General features: G+C 41.1%; 1 protein-coding gene across 1 annotated transcript; it reads right to left on the minus strand.

Annotated features, from left to right (window-relative positions):
* Positions 1 to 351: 351 nt before the first annotated feature.
* On the minus strand, positions 352 to 22,585 carry LOC125153182 (zinc finger protein 420-like). The gene is made up of 5 exons (XM_047836083.1): positions 22,571 to 22,585; positions 18,186 to 18,312; positions 17,574 to 17,669; positions 12,076 to 12,089; positions 352 to 1,776 (listed from the first exon to the last, which is right to left on the minus strand). The coding sequence occupies exons 1-5, from the start codon at positions 22,583 to 22,585 to the stop codon at positions 352 to 354; spliced, it is 1,677 nt and encodes a 558-aa protein (XP_047692039.1).
* Positions 22,586 to 22,862: the final 277 nt, after the last annotated feature.

Here is a 22,862-nt window from a genome sequence, read left to right on the forward strand (position 1 = left end):
TCCTTAAAAGTTCTCTCACAGTCTTGGGGTGCCTGGGTGGCTCAGTCAATGAAGCATCCAACTTCACCTCATGTCGTGATATAGCAGTTTATGGGTCCGAGCCCTGCATCAGGCTCTGAGATGTCTGTGCAGAAACCTTGGAGCCTGGAACCTGCTTTTCATTCTGTGTGTGTGTCTGCCTCTGCACCCTCCCACTCATTCTATCGGAGAAAAACTTTTAAAAAAGTGGGGGGAAAATTCCTTCACAGTCTTAAACTCTGTAACATTTGCTCCAAGATGATTTCTATAATCTTGAATAAAGGATGATTGGTGGTTAAAGCCTTTTGCACACGTTACATTGGTAAGGTTGGCTCAAGTATGAATTCTGTGATGCTGATGAAGTTCTGAGCATTTGGTAAAGCCCTTGCCACATGTCTTACATTGGTAAGGTTTCTCTCCAGTATGAATTTTGTGATGGCCATTAAGGTTTGACTTAATCCTAAAGGCTCTGCCACAGTGTTGACATTGGAAAGGTTTCTCTCCAGTATGAATTCTGTGATGGTCATTGAAGTTTGACTTCAACCTAAAGGCCTTCCCACATTGTTGACATTTGTGAGGTTTATCTCCACTATGAATTCTCTGATGCTGACTAAGGGATGCTTGCTGGCTAAAGTCCTTGCCACATACTTGACATTTGTAAGGTTTCTCTCCAGTATGAATTACATGATGCTGAGTAAGTGTTGTTTGCTGGCTAAAGACCTTTCCACATTCTTGACATTTGTAAGGTTTCTTTCCTGTATGCATTCTGTGATGCCGAGTAAGGGATGATTGCCGCATAAAGGCTCTACCACATTCTTGACATTGGTAAGGTTTCTCTCCAGTATGGATTCTGTGATGCTGAGTAAGCCTTGAAGGTAAATTAAAGGATTTGCTGCATTTGTTACATTGGTAAGGTTTCTGTCCGGTATGAATTCTGTGATGTTGAAAAAGGGTTGAGTATCTGCTAAAGGCCTTACCACATTCTTTACATTTGTAAGGTTTCTCTCCGGTATGAATTAGGTGATGTTGAGTAAGCTGTGAGTATGCTTTAAAGGCCTTGCCACATTCTTTACATTTGTGGGGTTTCTCTCCAGTATGAATTCTGTGATGTTCAGTAAGTCGTGAGGAAGAGTTAAAGGCTTTTCCACATTCTTGACATTGGTAAGGTTTCTCACCAGTATGGATTCTGTGATGCTGAGTAAGGGATGATTGGTAGCTAAAGGCCTTGCCACATTCTTGACAGTTGTGAGGTTTCTCTCCAGTATGAATTCTGTGATGTCGACTAAGGGATGATTGCTGGGCAAAGACCTTGGCACATTCTTGACATTTGTAAGGTTTCTCTCCAGTATGCCTTCTGTGATGCTTAGTAAGGGATGTTGGATGGCTAAAGGCCTTGCCACATTCTTGACATTTGTAAGGTTTCTCTCCAGTATGCCTTCTGTGATGCTTAGTAAGGGATGATGGGTGGCTAAAGGCCTTGCCACATTCTTGACATTTGTAAGGTTTCTCTCCAGTATGCATTCTGTGATGCTGATTAAGGGATGATTGCTGGTTAAAGGCCTTGCCACATTCTTGACATTGGTAAGGTTTCTCTCCAGTATGTATTCTGTGATGTTTAATAAGGTATGAGTGCCATTTAAAGGCCTTGCCACATACTTGACATTCATGAGGTTTCTCTCCAGTGTGGATTCTATAATGCTGAGTAAGAAATGATTGCTTGCTAAAGGCCTTGCCACATTGTTGACATTTGTAAGGTTTCTGTGCAGTACGGATTCGCCTGTCTGAATGGAGTGATGACCCATCATTAAAGGTTTGACCACCTTCTTCACATTTGTCAATTTTCTTTGCAGTATGCATTTGCTGATGTTGAGATAGTGTCGAGTGCCTGTCAAAGGTTTTGCCACATTCCTTGCCAATGTACCTTTTCCCTCCAGTATCACTTGTCTTATACATATTTAGGCTTAATGATTGATTAAACATGTTCCCAGATTCATTATATGTGTATGGGTTTCCACCCCCATGAAGCCTCTGATGATCAGCAATACTGGAGGACTGCTTCAGAGCTTTCCCACATTCATCATATTTAGAAGTAATTTCTCCCCTCTGTGTACTCTTACTATTGGTATATTTGGAGTTTGGATAAAACACTTCCTCATCTTTATTAGATTCAAAATGGTTTTCTTGCAGAGTCCTCAGACGTTTGCTAACATGAGAGCCCTGGTTAGACTGTGTCTCAGATTCACTGTATTGAGCCAGTGTAGCTCCATTGAAAATGCTCTGGAAATGTTGCAGGGTCACCTCCTCTGTGAAGCACCTCCCAAATTGAGACGTCCTAGGCCTTTTATCTTCATTTTTGAATCTCTGAGTTTTAGAACTATTTGACTGAAAGGTCAATCCAATCCCACTTTCACAATGGTTCACAGCATTGTTTTCAGTGTGGATGAGGTAACTTTCCAAATGTTCCAAATTTTCTTTGCACAAATATATATGTTTGCATGTTTGATTGGAACTTCTGCTTACAGATGCACACTGCTTTGCACAAATAGTGGATGTAAAAAGGGCGGTTTTCCAAGATGTTTTATGTCCTTCACCACTTGGGGCCATGAGGTTCTTACTATGGGCAGTCTCATTTGGACCACGTCCTTCATGAAACTTCTGATGTGCTTCATTCTTTCTACCACTGTCCCAGTTTATCATTAAGTGTAAATTCTCAAGGGCATGATGTTTCCATGTACCCAGTGACACATTTTGGGAAGAGGCTTCTATGCATGGCTTTGGCAGGAAGCTCTGGCTGCCATGTGAAGATATAGCTGAAAGATAGCAAATAACAAAAAAAGGAACATCATTCCAATTACTACCCTCACATGAAAGTACTGACAACTTCTAATACACAACCTTCAAATCAGTCTGAGAATGTCAGGAAGTTGGTTGAGAAGGATTCATCGGGATTTCATTCTTCCTGGACACAGAAACTTACACACAACGTGAAGACATAGCCTAATAGGTCATTCTGTAATTCTGTAATGGTGTAGCACAAATCAAATTCCTGTGTCACAAAGAATCAGGAAATTACCCTATGAGCCAAAATTTAGAAGGAAGCACATTTAATTTAAAATTATGAAAATACGATACAGCAAAAGTAGGAATAAAACAACAGGACGAGTTTGTATTCAGAAGTAAACCAAAAATTTTACACACCTATAACACCATCAAGGAAGGATGAAAAATTGAAGTTCACCTAAATTCAGAAGTGAAGAAGTAACACAAGACACAGTACATGTGATATCATAGAAATAAAAGTAATCATAATTGGGAAAAAGGATAATTACATGCTAACAAATAGGTATCCAAAAAAAGAAAAGTACCTATTTCAAATAAGGTATAACCTACTTGACATCATCATGGAGAAAAGATTATAATGAAAGAGGAACCTGGGTGGCTTAGTCGGTTGAGCATCCAACACTTGATTTTGGCTCAGGTCATGATCTTAGGGTCATGTGATGGACACCCGTATCAGGCTCTACCCTAAGCATGAAGTCTGTTTAAGATTCTCTCTCTCTCTCCCTCTGCTTTCTCTCCCACTCACTGACTCTCACACTCAAAAAAAAAAAAAAGAAAAAAGAAAAAGAAAAAAGTCAACAGATCTACAACTACTAAGTACATTAACACTGTAATAAATAAAGTCCCAATGGGACGCCTGGGTGGCTCAGTTGGGTAAGCATCAGACTTCAGCTCAGGCCATGATCTCACAGTGCTTGAGTCGAGCCCCTCATGGGCTCTGTGCTGACAGGTCAGAGCCTTGAGCCTGCTTCGGATTCTGTGCCTCCCTCTCTCTCCTCCCCTCCCCTGCTCATGCTCTGTCTCTTTCTGTCTCTCCCTGTCTCAAAAATAAATAAAAACATTAAAAATGTTTTCTAATTAAAAAAAAAAAACCAAACTCCCAGCAAGGAAAACTCTTATGCCAGATGAATTCACAGAATAATTCATAGACACACATAAGAAAGTACTTGAAATCTCCCCAGACATTTCTAGGGAGTGAAGAGAAGGGAGATTATGAAAACCCTTGATCATACCAGCCTTAACAGGTTATCAAAGCTGAAGGAAGATGCTACAAGTATAGAAGACTACGAATTACCATCTGTGGGGAATATTCATGCAACGTCCACCATAAAACTAAGCAAATAGGGGAGCCTGGGAGCCTAAGTTGGTGAAGCACGTGACCCTTGACTTCAGCTCAGGTCATGACTTCAGTCGTGAGATCAGGCCCCATGTCCAGCTCATTACAAACTGAAAAACCTGCTTGGGATCCTCTTTCCTCCTCACTCTCTGCCCCTCCCATTGTCCTCTTCCTTCCTCTCCCTCTCAATACAAATAAACAAATGAAAAACAAACTGAATCAAAAGCACATTTTACCATTTTATGACATAATCAACTGGGATTTTTTCCTGAAATTCAAGAATGTTTCACCATATGGAAAACTATCGAGTTGGGACTGCACATTACAGACTAAAGATCACAAAGAGAGGATTATCTTAATTGATACAGGACAGGAAGTGAGCATATTGGACACCATTTCATGATTAAAGATACTCAATAAGGAAGAATCCAAGGAAATTACTTCATCCTAATAAAGATCATGTATGTGTGAAAAGCTGAAATCCAACATAATCGATGAGAAGGCCAAAAGCTCCTCCTATAGGATCACAAATAAGATACTGAAGCAACTTTCCCATGTCAATTTCACACAGTACTGGCACTATTCAGAACAATTAGGAAAAAAATACATAAAAGGAAACCAAATTGGGGGCACTTGGTTGGCTCACTTAATTGTCTGACTCTTGGTTTTCAACCTGGCACTATGTGAGTTTGAGCCCCACATCAGGCTCCATGCTGACAGCACAGAGCCTGTTGGGGTTCACTCTGTCTCTCTCTCTCTCCCTTTCTCTCTGCTTCTCCCAACTCCCACTCTCTCAAAATAAATAAACTTAAAACAATTCTAAAATGGAAACAAATTGGAAGAGAAAAAGCAAAATTATTGCTGTTAGAGGATGACATTATCTATACAAAATCCAAGGAAACTTTTTTTTTTGGTAATCATTATTATTCATTTTTTCCTAATTTTTCTACTAGACCCTCCACTTTCAATTTTTATGCTATAAATGATTAATTATTGTATTTCACCTTTTTCTTTTATTACACCTCAATCAACACAAGAATGAAGAAATTTAGCTAAAATTCTGTAAAAGGAAATGCTAAAGAAAAATAAGAAAGAAGTAAAATGAAGACCCAAATAAACATAACATTGAAAGTAATTCCGTTTCTCCAATACAACAAACTTGACAATACTTTAAATATATTTACAGTGAAAAAAAAACCTCACCAACGAAAAAGACAAATGGAAAAGAAAACGAGGCAACAGTTACACACAGAAACATATAGTGTGATAAACGATTCCTAAAGCAAACATACACTAACATATTAGACAATTTGGAAAAGACCAAGACCACATGCCTTCACTGGTCAATGGACCAAACTTTTAAACAAGTAATTCCTTGGATGCCCGGTGTCTCAGTTGGTTTAGCATCCAACTGTAGGTTTTGGCTCTGGTCATGATCTCACTTTGTGAGTTCCAGCCCCACACTGGGCTCTGCACTGACAGTGGGCATCCTTCTTGGGATGCTCTCTATCTCTATCTCTCCTTACCTCTTCCTTCTTATCTCTCCTCTCAAAATAAATAGTTATTAAAAAGGTAATGGAGAACATTATATTTTTTAAAAAAGCAATTGCTGATAAAATTCATCAAAATTCTACAAATAATAGAATACAGGGAACCCATTGAAAATCATTCTAGGTGGCTGGCATTACCCTGATACCCAAGAGGAGATAACCACAATACAAGAACAAAAAAAGGCGAGTTTGTCGAATATAAATATTGCTACACTGGCCTTCTTTTGACATCCATTTGCATGATAACGTTTCTCTAGCCCCTCACTTTCAACTGGCAGACAACTTCAGGTCTAAATTGAGTCTTTTGTAGGTTTGGGTTAATTAATCCAAATCGGTTTGGGGTTTTTTTTAATCCACTCAGACACCCTATGTGTTTTGATTGGAGTGCATATACATTTCCCTTCAAAGGAATCATTGACTAGATACCTATTTGCTGCCATTTTATTATTACTTTTGGCATTGGTTCTGGAGATTTTTTTTCTGATACTTTCTTGTCTTTCTCACTTTTGGTCTCTCCTCTGAAGTCAAAGACTATCCTTAAACATGTCTTGGAGGGCTGTTCCAGTGGTCACAAACTCCTTTAGTTTCTGTTTGACTGGAAATCTCTCTCTCTCCTCTAGTCTGAATGATAGTCTTCCTGGATAGACTGTTCTTGGCTGCCTATTTTCCCCATTCAGCATTTTGATTTTTTTTTCAACGTTTATTTATTTTTTGGGGGACAGAGAGAGACAGAGCATGAACGGGGGAGGGGCAGAGAGAGAGGGAGACACAGAATCGGAAACAGGCTCCAGGCTCCGAGCCATCAGCCCAGAGCCTGACGCGGGGCTCGAACTCACGGACCGCGAGATCGTGACCTGGCTGAAGTCGGACGCTTAACCGACTGCGCCACCCAGGCGCCCCTCAGCATTTTGAATCTATCATGTCCCTCCCTCAGGGTTGCCATGTTTCTGTTGAGAAATCTTGAGCTGGCCTTATGCTTTTCAGGATGGGTGAAATACTTCCTCTGTGTTGCTGCTTTTAAGATTTTGTCATTATCACCATAGTTTGCTAATTGGATTCCAAGATGTCTTGGTGTAGGCCTCCTTTTTGTGATTTCAATGGAGTTCTGTGCCTCCTGAATCCGCAGGTCTGTGCCTACCTAATCCTGATTAGGAATGCTTTCTTCTATTATTCCCTGAAGTAACTTTTCTGACCCACTTTCTCATCTTGTTCTGTGACCCCTGTAATATAAATCTTATCACTTTTGAGGGAGTCCCTGATTTCCTAAGGCTATTTCATGTTGCATAGTTCTACTCTGTCTCTCTGTCTCTCTCTTCTTTAAGTTTCACTATTTTCTATTATTTTGTCTTTAAGGCCACCAATTTGCTGCTCTCATTCTTCCAACATGCTGTTCATTGAGTCAAGTGCATTTCTTATCTCATTTATTCCATTTTACGTCACTCTTCCTTTGCTAAGCCTCTTTGTAGTAAGAGCCTCACTGCTATCTTCTTTTCACAAGCTCAGTGAGTATCCTTATGATAGTTGCCTTCCATTTTCCATTTGGAATGTTACTGATACAGTGTTTCACTGAAATCTCTGGCCACGGCCATATCTTGTTGTTTCATTTTGGATAAATTCTTCCATCTTGGCATTTTGTCTACATCTCCACCACCCTCTGTATGTTAAAATAGCCAGTTATGTCTCCTGCTCTATCTTTGACGCCAGTGGTGTGCAGAAGCTCTCCTGCCAGTGTTTGGACCCTGTCCTCAATGGGGCGAGTTTTGACTGGTTATGCTGTGCTCTGCTTGTGAGATGAGACCGGACATCAACTCCACCAGAACTGAGGCCATGCAGAACTGTGTGATCACATGTGGTGTGGGCAGCAGATTATGCAGGTCCCCTGAGGTAGGGGCCAACCTTGCTGGGATTGAGTCAGGCTTGACTGAGAAGGGCAGTTCCACCAGAGCATAGGGGCTTGGGGCTTGTTGTAAGCAAGGCAGGCAGCCAGTGTCCCCACTGAGCCCTTTCTCTCAGGGTGCTCTGTGTTCATCCGGAGGAACATGAGAAGGAAATGGAACCCGTCAGCTCCTTTGTTCCCCATGATGCACCTCATTGAAGGGCCCCTAGAATATCAAATAATCTCACTCATCTGTGCCCCAAATGCTCTTCACATCGCTGTTTCCATGCTGTCTACCCCCAGGTTGTGAACCTACCATCTGTCCAGGACAGTGCAGTACCCTCCTGGATCTTTCCAAGCTAAGCCTGCCGGTGTCAAAACTCAAGGCTTGAAGCCACACTGTTTGTAAGAAAGCACAAAATGCAGGCCTTCTCCTTTTCCAAGACCATGACATTAGGGAAATGTTCTCCTTCTGTATTCTTCTTTGGGCTCCACTCTCTCTCATCCTTCTCCACAACCACAGTTCCCTACTTTCAGCAGCACTATAATCTGTTGCTCCCCCAGCCAAATCTCTATACTTCCTACAATCTTCGATGTGCCTCTTCTCTCTCATTAGCTGGGTAATTCCTCTGTCAGTCTTAAGGTTGCTTTTTGGGATATGTAGGACGGTTTGGTGGTTAGCTGGATGTGTTTCTGGGATGTGATGAGGGTAGGGTACTCCTAGTCTGTCAAGATACTATCTTCCTCTCTGAAGAATCCCTATTTTTTTTTAATTTCAAATTATTATCTTTTGAGACAGAGTATGAGTGCAAGTAGGTTAGGGGAACAGGGAGGCAGAGACTCTCAAGCAAGCTGCATGTTAGGTGTGGAGCCTGAGGCAGGGCTTGATCCCATGACCCTGGGATCATGACCTGAGCCAAAATCAACAGTCAGACACTCCACCAACTGAGCCACCCAAGTGCCCCTAAAGAATCCTCATTTCGAAAAACCTGCTAAAACTCAAGCAAATTTTACAAAATTGGAGATCACAAACCCAACAAATAAGAATTCATGGTTTATACACAACAAAGAACAGTCCCCCACAAAATATAATTACAGTTACAGTAGCATCACAAAGAATAAACAACTTAAGACTCAACATAATGCTACAGGTCAAAACTGGTGCAGAGAAAACTATAAAATATTGTGAAGGAATTGAAAGAAGTAAGTGAAAACACATCCATGTTCTTACATTGGAATACTTCAAATTATCCAACTGTCACTATACTCAAAGTGATCTACTGATTTCATGCGACCTTCATCAAATTCCCAATGACATTTTTGGCAGAAGATCACAACCAAATGGAACATTCGCATGGGTATGGCAGGATAATATATACCCACAATAATCTTGAAACATAAAGAGTATTCTGGTGGCACCAAACTTCCTAATTTACAACATACGACAAAATCAGTTGTCAAAATAATGTACTGCAGAAGAAAACAGACACAGAATAATAAAAAAGTGATGGTGAGCTACGCGTGCACTTCAATGTCAACGTGACATTGTCAGTGTGACATATGAAAACGAACAGAGCATCTTCTTAAAACTCACATTCTGATTTCGAATTTTATGTGGGGTCTGAGTTTCTACATTTCTCACAAACCTGAAACTCATGCCAACATCTTCACTTCAAGAACCACACTTCTATATTCCAAGAAAAAAAAAAAAACACAAGAAGAAATCATGGAGGACTTTGAACCTGAAGAATAATGAGGAAATTACTAAGCCTCATATCATGAACAGAAACAACCATTCTCCTTAAACACTTACTACACAGTACAGACCATTCTAACAGTTTTGCATGAATTCACCCATATATCCCAGTAATCTATGAGAACAATAGTGTTGTTTTTCATCTTCCAATAGAATATCTGGCAAAATTGCAATAATAGTATAATATGTGTCTTTATCCAGATTATCCGACTTTAAATTCATCTACGAGGAACACACCAACCATTATACAGAGACAATCCTAAAAGTAAGTTTACTGAAAGTTTCAAAGTGGTGATGGTAATGCAAATATATTAAAACCATGAAACTGAGTAACATAAAGATAAAAGTGAAGATTCCACCTAAAATACAAAAATTACCAATTGAATACAAAAGAATAAAAGTGATAGAATAAAAAATGTTTACTCTCCCTGAAACTAAGAAATGTTTTCAGTGACATACAGATTATACATCTATTTGTGGAGAAAGGTTTTTGTGACTTGCAAATACACCACACACAAACTCAGAAATACAGAGGAGGACAGAAGGAGGGGAATATGGCAGTGTAGGAGATGCTGGGCTCACCACGTCCTGCTGATCACTTAGATTCCACCCACATCTGGGTGGAATAACCCGTCTGCCTGAATAACCCAGAAAACCACCAGAAGACTAGCAGAATGGACTCTATGGAGCCAAGCGTAGACAAGTGGCCCACAGAAGAGGGTAGGAAGGGCGGAGAGGCGGTGCGCACTACATGGACTGGTGGGAGGGAGCTGGGGCAGTGGAGGGGTAGCCTGCCTTGCAACGCAGAGCCCCCAGTCTCACTTGCAAATGCAGAGGGGCCGTACCAAGTGTGTTCTGACAGCCAAGTGGGACATAACATCTGGAACATTATAAGTCAACAGCTCTGCTCGAAGAGCAGAAGGGCTAGAAGATAATGGGAGGAAGAGTTGTTGAACTCTGGAGGACAGAGTTCAGCTCACCAGGGAACAAAGGTGCTGGCCAGCGCCAACTCCCTCGCCCATCCACCCGCTGAAATTCCAAAGGGAACCAGTTCCCATCACGGAAACTGCTTGAACTGCACAAACACCGACACTGTGCTTCTATGCAACCATCCCTCCAAAGGGTCTGCCTCCCTCCCAGTGCTGCAGGGCCCCTCCTGCAGTGGACTTTGGAGCACCAAAGGCAAAGTGAGCTGAGCCTGCCCCTCCTGCCCCTGTGCACCGTGTGGATCCACCCTGGGTAATACGCTAGATCCCACAGAGGAAGCACCACAAGCCTGGCAGTGTGGAAGTAGTCCAGACAGGGGCCACACCACTCCACAGTGAGTCCTGCCCCTGGGAGAGGGGAAGATAAGGTACACACCAGTCTGACTGTGGCCACAGCGGTGGGCTGGGGGCAGACATCAGATCTGACTGTGACCCTGGCCACCAACACAAGTTACTCCAGACAGCACAGGGGAAGAGCCCTGCAGTTCTGTGCCACTCCAGGGACTATCCAAAATGACAAAACAGAAGAATTCTCCTCAAAAGAAATGCCAGGAAGTAGTGACAGCTAACAAACTGATCAAAAACGAGTTAAGCAATATAGCAGAAAATGAATTTAAAAACTAGGGGTGCCTGCATAGCTCAGTCGGTTAAGCATCCAACTTCGGCTCAGGGCATGATCTCGGGGTCCGTGAGTTTGAGCCCCGCGTGGGCTCTGTGCTGACAGCTCAGAGCCTGGAGCCTGTTTCGGATTCTGTGTCTCCCTCTCTCTCTGACCCTCCCCCGTTCATGCTGTCTCTCCCTGTCTCAAAAATTAAATAAACGTTGAAAAATAAATAAAATAAAATAAAATAAAATAAAAGCCATAAAATTAATCGTTGGGCTTGAAAAAAGTATAGAGGACAGCAGAGAATCTATCGCTACAGAGATCAAGGGACTAAGAAACAGGAGGAGCTAAAAAATGCTATAAATGAGGTGCAGATTAAAATGGAGGCGACGACAGCTCAGATTGAAGAGGCAGAGGAGAGAATAGGTGAATTAGAAGAGAAAATTATGGAAAAAGAGGAAGCTGAGAAAAAGATTAAAAAAAAGTCCAGGAGTATGAGGGAGAATTAGAGAACTAAGTGATATGAAGAAATGCAATAATATACGCATAATTGGGATTCCAGAGGAGGAAGAGAGGGAAAACTGCTGAAGGTGTACTTGAAGAAAACATAGCTGAAAACTTCCCAGATCTGGGGAAGGAAAAATGCATTGAAATCCAAGAGGCACAGAGAACTGCCTTCAGACGTAACTTAAATCGATCCTCTGCATGACATCATAGTGAAACTGGCAAAATACAAGGATAAAGAGAGGATTCTGAAAGCAGCTAGGGATAAACATGCTCTAACATATAAAGGGAGACCGATAAGACTCGTGACGGATCTATCTACTGAAACTTGACAGGCCAGAAAGGAATGGCAAGAAATCATCAATGTGGTGAACAGAAAATATGCAGCTGAGAATCCTCTATCCAGCAAGTCTGTCATTTAGAATAGAAGGAGATAAAGTTATTCCCAAACAAACAAACACTGAAGGAAATCATCACCACTAAACCAGCCCTACAAGAGATCCTAAGGGGGATCCTGTGAAACAAAGTACCAGAGACATCACTACAAGCATGAAACCTACAGACATCACAGTGACTCTAAACCCATATCTTTTTATAATCACACTGAATGTAAATGAACTAAATGCTCCAACCAAAGACATAGGGTATCAGAATGGAAAACAAAACAAAACAAAACAAGACCCATGTATTTGCTATCTACAAGAGACTCATTTTAGACCTGAGGACACCTTCAGACTGAAAGTGAGGAGATGGAGAACTATCTATCATGCTACTGGAACTCAAAAGAAAGCTGGAGTAGCCGTACTTATATCAGACAAACTAGACTTTAAATTAAAGACTGTACCCTTCATAAGTATACAAGAATTGAGAGCATACCATGCCTACTTTCAGACCACAATGCTATGAAGCTTGAAATCAACCACAGGAAAAAGTCTGGAAAACCTCCAAAAGCATGGAGGTTAAAGAACACCCTACTAACGAATGAGTGGGTCAACCAGGCAATTAGAGAAGAAATTAAAAAATATATGGAAACAAATGAAAATGAAAATACAACAATCCAAACGCTTTGGGACGCAGCAAAGGCAGTCCTGAGAGGAAAATACATTGCAATCCAGGCCTATCTCAAGAAACAAGAAAATTCCCAAATAAAAAATCTAACAGCACACCTAAAGGAAACAGAAGCAGAACAGCAAAGACAACCCAAACCCAGCAGAAGAAGACAAATAATAAAGATCAGAGCAAAAATAAACACTATAGAATCTAAAAAAAACAGTAGAGCAAATCAATGAAACCAAGAGTTGGTGTTCTGAAAAAATAAACAAAATTGATAAACCTCTAGCCAAGCTTCTCAAAAAGAAAAGGGAGATGACCCAAATAGATAAAATCATGAATGAAAATGGATTTATTACAACCCATCCGTCAGAAATACAAGCAATTATCAGGGAATATTATGAAAACCTATATGCCAACAAACTGGACCACCTGGAAGAAATGGACAAATTCCTAAATACCCACACACTTTCAAAACTCAAACAGGAAGAAATTGAAAGCTTGAACAGACCCATAACCAGCGAAGCAATCGAATCAGTTATCAAAAACCTCCCAACAAATATGAGTCCAGGGCCAGATGGCTTCCCAGGGGAATTCTACCAGACATTTAAAGCAGAGATAATACCTATCTTTCTCAAGCTACTCCAAAAAGTAGAAAGGGAAGGAACACTTCCAGACTCATTCTATGAAGCCAGCATTACATTGATTCCTAAACCAGAGACCCAGTAAAAAAAGAGAACTACAGCCCAATATCCCTGATGAATATGAAAGAAAACATTCTCAATAAGATACTAGCAAATCGAATTCAACAGCATATAGAAAGAATTATTCACCATGATCAACTGGGATTCATTCCTGAGCAGCAGGGCTGGTTCAGCATTCACAAATCAATCAACGTGATACATCACATTAGTAAAAGAAAAAATAAGAACCATAGGATCCTGTCAATAGAGGCAAAAAAAGCATTAGACAAAATTCAGCATCCTTTCTTAATAAAAACCCTTGAGAAAGTCAGGATAGAAAGAACATACTTAAACATCACAAAAGCCATTTATGAAGAGCCCACAGCTAATATCATCCTCAATGGGGAAAAACTGAGTGTTTTCTCCCTGAGATCAGGAACACGACAGGGATGTCCACTCTCACCGCTGTTGTTTAACATAGTGTTGGAAGTGCTAGCATCAGCACACAGAAAACAAGAGGAAATCAAAGGCATCAAAATTGACAAAGATGAAGTCAAGCTTTCGCTTTTTCCAGATGACATGATACTACACATGGAAAACCTGTGATAGACTCCACCAAAAGTCTGCTAGACCTGATACATGAATTCTGCAAAGTCGTAGGATACAAAATCAATGTACAGAAATCAGTTGCATTCTTATACACTAATAATGAAGCAACAGGAAGACAAATAAAGAAACTGATCCCATTCAAAATTGCACCACGAGGCATAAAATACCTAGGAATAAACCTAACCAAAGATGTAAAATATCTGTATCCTGAAAACTATAGAAAGTTTATGAAGGAAATTGAAGAAGATGTGAAGAAATGGAAAAACATTCCATGCTCATGGATTGGAAGAATAAATATTGTCAAAATGTCAATACTACCCAAAGCTATCTACACATTCAATGCAATCCCAATCAAAATTGCACCAGCATTCTTCTCGAAGCTAAAACAAGCAATCATAACATTTGTATGGAACCACAAAAGACCCCAAATAGCCAAAGTAATATTGAAGAAGAAGACCAAAGCGGGAGGCATCACAATCCCAGACTTTAGCCTCTACTACAAAGCTGTCATCATCAAGACAGCATGGTATTGGCACAAAAACAGACACATAGACCAATGGAATAGAATGGAAACCCCGTAACTAGACCCACAAAAATATGGCCAGCTAATCTTTGACAAAGCAGGAAAGAATATCCAATGGAAAAAAAGACTGTCTCTTTAACAAATGGTGCTGGGAGAACTGGACAGCAACATGCAGAAGGTTGAAACTAGACCACTTTCTCACACCATTCACAAAAATAAACTCAAAATAGATGAAGGACCTGAATGTGAGACAGGAAACCATCAAAACCCTAGAGGAGAAAGCAGGGAAAAACCTCTCTGACCTCAGCCGCAGCAATTTCTTACTTGACACATACCCAAAGGCCAGGGAATTAAAAGCAAAAATGAACTATTGGGACCTTATGAAGATAAAACACTTCTGCACAACAAAGGAACCAATCAACAAAACGAAAAGGCAACCAACGGAATGGCAAAAGATATTTGCAAATGATATATGAGACAAAGGGCTAGTATCCAAAATCTATAAAGAACTCCCCAAACTCCACACCCGAAAAACAAAAAATCCAGTGAAGAAATTGACAGAAAACATGAATAGACACTTCTCTAAAGAAGACATCCAGATGGCCAACAGGCACATGAAAAGATGCTCAACGTCACTCCTCATTAGGGAAATACAAATCAAAACCACACTCAGATACCACCGCACACCAGTCATAGTGGCTAAAATGAACACAGCGGGAGGCTACAGATGCTGGCGAGGATGTGGAGAAACGGGAACCCTCTTGCACTGTTGGTGGGAATGCAAACTGGTGCAGTCGCTCTGGAAAACAGCGTGGAGATTCCTGAAAAAATTAAAATTAGCGCTACCCTATGACCCAGCGATAACACTGTTAGGAATTTACCCAAGGGATACAGGAGTGTTGATTCATAGGAGCACTTGTACCCCAATGTTTATAGCAGCACTCTCAACAATAGCCAAATTATGGAAAGAGCCTAAATGTCCATCAACTGACGAATGGATAAAGAAATTGTGGCTTATATACACAATAGAATACTACTTGGCAATGAGAAAGAATGAAATATGGCCTTTTGTTGCAACGTGGATGGAACTGGAGAGTGTTATGCTAAGTGAAAGAAGTCATACAGAGAAAGACAGATACCATGTATTTTCACTCTTATGTGGATCCTGAGAAACTTAGGACCATGGGGGAGGGAAAGAAAATAAAAAACAGGTTAGAGAAGGAGGGAGGCAAACCATAAGAGGCTCTTAAATCTGAGGACAAACTGAGGGTTGATGGGCGATGGGAGGGAGGGGAGGGTGGGTGATGGGTATTGAGGAGGGCCCCTGTTGAGATAAGCACTGGGTGTTATATGGAAACAAATTTGACAATAAATTTCATATTAAAAAAATACCAAAAGGCATTGTTTTTTGAGTCTTCTATAGCATTAAAAGTCTAGATCTCCTTTATGTTTTGTTCTGGATTACATTCACAATTTTAAGGCATTTGAACTAATGTGATACACATTTTCTTTATTTGCAGCAACAGAAAAGAGATAAGGAAGAGTATCTATGGGACATGAGGGCAGAATAAAATGGAAATTTACAGGACAGAACTCTCATTCACAATCTCTACTTTAAACAGCAATTCCTACAGCAAACATAGGAGGAATCCTTCATTTTCCAAAGCAGACAACAAACAAGGTGAAATGAAGGAGGAAGCTTCCAGAATAAAAGAGATGATTAGTGCACATCTTCCCATAAAGATACTTAATGTTAACAGAGAAAAAATATCAACCTTCTAGTGGAGGGATCCAGCAGGAGCACACAGGAAATAAGGAACCTGTAAATGGGTGACACTGGGATCAGGTGGCTAATGTTCTTCAAAGGACACAGAACGACAGCTGTGAAATAAATGTCCAGAACAAATATGTAAATCAGTCTAACAGCCAAAAGGAAAATAACCATTTTATTCAAATATCAAGGCCACTATTCCATGGCAAACAATTCAAATGATCATCTTAGAGAGACTTATGGAGGAAGAAGAGAGAACAGGTAACTAAATGATATCAGGAAAGCTGTGCAAGACCAACAGGTCAACCCAAATGATCTCCTTCATACCTCAGGACGCACATGCCATGTCAGAATTTTGATCTAATAAATCAGAAATGAATCTCATAAAGAGCCACGCAGAAAGTGAAAACATTTATGACAAAGGCACAGGAAGTTTCTATTATACAAGAAAAAACATGAAAATTATGAAGTTACTGAGAAATAACGTACCCATTGAGTCTTTATGGCAGGCTGTGAGTTCTAAGTTCTCAGTGTTCTAGTTCCCCTGTGGCATTAATGTTGGTAGGAATATTAGAATACACATGGACAAATTATTTTACCCATGAGGAATGGAAGACATAAATTGGAAATTTCTTATTATCATTCATAAGAAAAATAAGCTTCTCAAGTGAAATAGAGCATGAGATTTTCTCATTTTAGAAAATGCTTTTTTATCTGAGGGAATTACTGAATCTCAGTGTTGTATGATTAAGCCTAAAGCATCAGTGGGGCGCCTGGGTGGCTCAGTTGGTTGACGATCCGACTTCAGCTCAGGTCATGATCTTGTGGTCTGTGAGTTCGAACCCCACATCAAGCTCTATGCTAACTGCTCAAAGCCTGGAGGCTGCTTCAAATTCTATGTCTCTGTCTCTCTCTGCCCCTCCCCTACAATTGCTCTGTCTGTCTGCCTCTCTCTGTCTCTCTCTCAAAAACAAACATTAAAATGAAAAAAAAAAAAAAGATTATAGCCTCAGAAACATTGGAAAGCATAAACTGGAAATCACGTGATCCCTGTCTCCAGTGCTCCTGGGATTTGGACACCAAAACCCACTCTGTCCACCACTAATATGACACACTTCTCACGAAAACAGAAATTGGGAATGACTTACAATAGAGTTTCTCAGAATATGGAGAATTCTCCCGGGCCTCCAAAGCAAAGGAGAAGCTTTCAGACTTTGGAGATACTCAAAGCACAAGGGGAGTCTCCTGGCACTCACTGTGGATGTGATGGACCATCACTGGAGCAGAACAAAGAATCCTTCGAGAATGTAAGAGTATGATGGGTTGGAGAGCTGATGTCCCGCTATGAGTGGGACAGACATAAAACTGGGCTTCCAAACTAATTTCCATTCAAGGAGAGCTACTTGAGCCATATTTTAAATATTTGCATATCACCACTGTCATCTGTTTTGTTCATGTCCACCTACCTGCTGGTGAGGCTACCGTCTTCTTTCTCTTCACATCCCAGAGCTCCCTCTTTTGTTCCAAAAAAATGACCAGGTATGGTTTCAACACAATGAGGCCTGATTATTCAGGAAAAAAAAAAAAAAAAAAAAAAAAAAAAGGACATACCTGTTTCTCAGATTCTTTCAGCCCAATACTGTGCTCAGTACACGAGAGAGGACAATGTAGAATACCAGAAAATGATTTCTGAATGCTGTTGCCCAAAAGCCCCTTTAGTATACTTGACAGGAATTTCCAAGTTCACATCATGACCTCACGTCCAAGTACTACCACTACAGGAATGAGTAGCAGTTGGGAGCTTAAGTGGGCAGTACCATTTTATGCCACTCAATGTTTACAATTACCACTCATCTACAGATGATGATGCTCTTACCTCACCGTAAAGAAGGGGAATCTACAGCTGGAAAGGAAACCTCATGAAGATATTTCTCTATATCTACAAACTCTACTTCTTTCTCTGACTGCAGGCATCTGAATCCCAGTCATGCAAAGAGGATGTTTCCAAGAGACAGTCTTCAGAGGAAGGAACAAACCCGCAAGTGTGGTTTGGGAAGTCTGGAAGGAGTTATCCTCACCCAAGAAGTGGAGGTGTCCATAGGTCTCTAACATCACATCCCTGTACAGTTCTCGCTGACTCTGGTTCAGGCATCCCCATTCCTCCTGAGAGAATTCTATGGCCACATCCCTGAAGGTCAGCAGTCCCTGCAACAAATACCACAGTTACCAAGTAGCCATAGGCAGCATTCATAATGGTACCTAAGATGCAGGAGGGAGTTAATGTCACCAGCTGGACCCCAAGACCTGACCTTCACTGGTTACTTGTTGATACCCACTGCCCTTAGTTCCTCATTTTATTTCACTTCTTCTTTCAACCTTATCTGTTACTTCAGGCAACAACACCCCAGGGCCATCGTCTCTTGTGATGGAAACAGAGGTATACAACAAAAGGTATGTCATCTGAGAAAGAGCTTATACCCACCCTGTCTGAGCTCATCCCCTGACTCACTCCTAAGCAGGTAGACAGTGGTGCCAACCACGGGGAGAGGATTATTACCATGACCTCATTATAATGCTAAACTCTCCACCTAAGAGCAAGCACAAACCTCATTTACTATGTAACATCCAGAGTAGGTATGGAACTGCTTGCTTTCAAAAAGTAAACATTCCAATGTGTATTTATTTATCTTTGAGAGAGAGAGACAGAGCAGGAGCAGGGGAAGGACTGGGAGGGAGACAGAATTGGAAGCAGGCTCCAGGCTCTGAGCTGCCAGCAGAGAGCCCAATGCAGGGCTCGAACTCACAAAAGGCAAGATTTGGAGCACACAGACTGCATGATCATGACCCGAGCTGAAGCTGGATGCTCAGCCAACTGAGCCACCCAGGCCCCCCTGTATACAACTGTTTTCTTCAGGCCCAAATGTAACCTGATCTGCACCTTTACATAAGGTGATGGGCTCTCCCTCTAATTCTCCACCCTGACTATATATGAAACCATTCCCTTCCCGGGGTCTCTGCTTTGGAAGTGATTCCCTGTGGTCTCCTTAATTGTTGAAAATCACATTTATTTTGTGTGACAACCCCAGCTGGTATAGATTCTATCTGTGACTCACCAAGAAGTGAATTCCTGTTTGTTTAGGTATATTGGGAAAACTGGTTCTGACTTAGAGGGGTTTCCTGCTTTCTGCAGGAAGACCTTTTTCAACACAATAATATGCTTTCATGTATTTTCTTACTTTGAGGTAAGAACCAGTGTAAATATTGTGTTTATTCAAGCGAATTTATAAAATGAAGGCATCAACAAAGGCATCCACATTTTTAAATACTATATTCACATCATGTAGTATACCTGGTGTCTATTTCTTAGATGGAAAGTCTGGGTGTGTTACAATGTATGTAGCATATTCTAATATGAATTACAATTTCACAATGGTGCATTGTAGAGCTTTATTTTTTTTTTTAAGTTTATATGCTTATTTTGAGAGAGTGAGAGAGCAGGTGGGGGAGGGGTACAGAGAGGGAGAGAGAGAGAATCCCAAGGAGGCTCCCCACTTACAGTGCAGAGCCTGACTTGGGGCTCCATCTCAGGAACCATGAGCTACTGACCTAAGCTGAAATCAAGAGTCAGATGCTTAACTGACTGAGCCACCCAAGTGCCCCCAGATTCTGCATTGCTGACAAGACATTAGCCTATTGGCCAGGGAATAGATATTTGAATAACAAAGAGCAAGAATTCAAAGGCAGGAACTCATGGAGTACTTGGAACTACATGGGTTTTATAACCACAGGTTCTACTAAAATAGCAAAAAAGGCAACAAGGAGTCTTTCTGAGCATTTCCTACTTAGTAGATAGCATCTACTCATTTTTCATAAATAAATGGAAAATGAATAATAATCATAATTATAAACAATTATCATCTATGAGATATCTGTGGATATTTTGTCAAGCATCCAGTACATGGAAGAGATTCCGTTTTAACCCGGGTTATCTGACCTAGAGTTGATCTAAAACAACACAGTGGTCAATATCCAGACGGGACCCTAAAGCAACGTTAGTAACACGTGTGAAAGCTGAAAAGAATGATGGAAACCAGAAAGTGTCCACACAAAATTGATCTCCTGTTTTACACTTCATGCACACACCCATACATTTAGAAAGCAGTTATATACATATTAAAAGTGACAGAGTGGAGGGCCACCTGGGTGGCTCAGTTAGTTAAGCATCTGACTTTTGATTTTGACTGAGATTGTGATCTCCAGGCTCCTGTGTATGTGCCCTACATTGGGCTCTGCGATGATAACAGGGAGCCTGTCTCTCTCTCTTAGTCTCTCTCTCTGCGCCTTCTCCACTTGTTCTCCATCTCCCCGTCTCTCACACAAACTACAGAAAACAAGGGAAGAGCAGAAAATGGTCGTGGAAACGAAGAAACATCTTCAATGACATTACACTCATAAATCTAGTTTTGGATAATAATGCTTAGGTCTTTTATTCACACTGTCAACACAAACACATTGAGTGATATACATAAACCAGCATTATTTCTGAATCTAGTATGATGAGGGATACAAACAGGAAAATGTGCACCTTCACCATAGAAGGCTGACCTAGAGCCTGCAGAGTTTTAATAAGCATCAAGTAAGTGCTGGTTGCTACATTCTTAAGGGGTCTCCTGACTGCCTATACATCTCAATAAGTAACGTTGAACTGAATGGTAATCACCAGAGAAATCCTGCAGAAGCAGTTTTACACTCAAATTCAAAGGAACGGCTTCCTGAGTTGCTCAGTGGATTAAGCCTCTGTCTCTTGGTTGTGGTTTCCGTCATGATCTCACAGTTCATGAGTTTGAGCCCCCAGTAGGGCTCCATGCTGCCGAGTATGTGGAGCCTGCTTGCGATTCTCTTTCTCTCCCAATTTTTCCCCGTTCCCCCCCCCTCACGTGCTCTGTCTCCTTCTCAAAATAAGTAAATAAACTTAAAAAAAAAATAAAAGGAACATTTGTGATCTAATACTGCGTGCAGCTCCCCTCCCCCCAAGGACATATTAGCTTCATGAAGCCACCGTATGGCTCTCTCTGCCCACAGGTCCAGTCTCTGTGCTACTCCAATAAGCTATCTTGCATCATCCAACATCTCCAGAATTGTTTCTTGACCATTGTGCTTGATGATCCCACCATATACTGTTTCATTGAAAGCTTTTGTTTCAATCCTCATTTCTGCTCTATTCTGTTTCAGGATTCGAAGGTGCAAGCATGTAAACTATGGGATTCTTCTTTTCTTGTTCTGAAAATACAAACTAAATAGAAGAATAGATTTGCATCAAGAATGTGGAGTAAACTAACAATCTACAGGTTGGAGGTCCGAGTGATTTAGAACCTCCACTCCCAGAAATCATTATCTCTACTACACAAAGGTGGGAGCCTTCATTGTCCAGTGGCAACGGGTGGGATGTGGTTGGGAGCAAGTGGTCAAGAAAGGATTCTGGAGACCTCTGGTCAAAAAAGCTGTTTTCATGAAAGCACAGGGAGAGGAATTGTGGGCGCCAAGGGCTGCAGTAGGATTTGAGGAGACACTGCTGGTATGCTTTAAGTTGGAGGCATAGAGATAAAAGAAGTTTCTAAAGCATTTCCAGATAGTCAAGAAGACATACAGAATACTGGCAGTCTGCCTCTCCTCAACCTAAGCTTCCCTTTTGCCTCTAGCAAAGCATTCACATGAAGGCAATTGTGAATTCCTTGAGCAATGTCATGCTCTGCCTATATCTAGTGTTTATCAATGGATGGCAAGCTGTAAGAAAATTTAATCCTATAGACATTTCTTTTGCCTCTGTTCCTTTCATCAGAAACTACAGGCAAAGAGAAACTTTGCCAGAAGAAAGATTGTTCCAGTTGAAATGGGATGGTTTCTGCATATCACTGGGTAAATCTACCTAATGAAATAAATTGAAATGAAATTGGAATGAAACAACCTGAAAATGGGGTATCTTTTTAACATTCTAAACAGCAAGAGTCTTCCTTTTATCTGACAACTTTGGAGTTAATCCGGGCCTCATATCCATCCTGTGTATTTGTGCATTTTCTTCATCCTGGTCTCCAGAGAGGTGATTAAGCCTCCAGATCTGACCTAAATGGGAACTGTTTTCCTTGAGTGCTATGCAGGACCAGACTCCACCAGCAACAGGAATCTTGGACTCAACGCCTTCCCCTGTGGATCGTTCACAAAGGGAATATTTTCAATACTTGCAGAACTTTAATTTGGAGTTGGAGAAGGGGGAGAAGGCTCAGCGATACAAGGGAAGAGTGTTCTACAAACCTAACCTTGAGTATCATCTGAAAACGTTAAAAATTGGGTGAAAAAATAAAGCAGAAATCTCAGAACTAGAAAAAGCAACACTTGCGATTTCAGTGTGCATGGGCCTTCAAGGGAAAAACAGGGCGCGGTCTCTGCCCTCAGATGCACAGCTTACCTGAGAACTGGCCATTTCTTCTTTCACCTGGTCCCCTGGGTTTCTTCTCTGATGATTTTGCTGGAGATCTCACAGCTGCATCAGCAGAAAATGTCTTCCAAGCCACTAACACAGCCTCTACACCTGTAAACTGATCACCTGCAGGCCAGACTTTGAAATGTAGAAAAGGCCCAACTTCCTACTCCTTTGCATAAAAAGCTATTCAGAACTTTTTGAGCTCCTAATTGGATGCCAACCTCTGAGTTTTCCTCTTCTCCTTTCCACAGATGCTTCTCCTCCCACAGATGCCACT

The sequence above is a fragment of the Prionailurus viverrinus genome, chromosome E2 (assembly GCF_022837055.1).
Source record: "Prionailurus viverrinus isolate Anna chromosome E2, UM_Priviv_1.0, whole genome shotgun sequence".
Taxonomy (NCBI): Eukaryota; Metazoa; Chordata; class Mammalia; order Carnivora; family Felidae; genus Prionailurus; species Prionailurus viverrinus.

What these genes read in the sequence shown, in the direction of transcription:
- LOC125153182 (XM_047836083.1), bottom strand. An exon ending in TGGACACCTCCACTTCTTGG is followed by an intron (nt 17,670 to 18,185) that starts GTGAGGATAACT and finishes CTGAATAATCAG; the next exon opens with GCCTCATTGTGTTGAAACCA.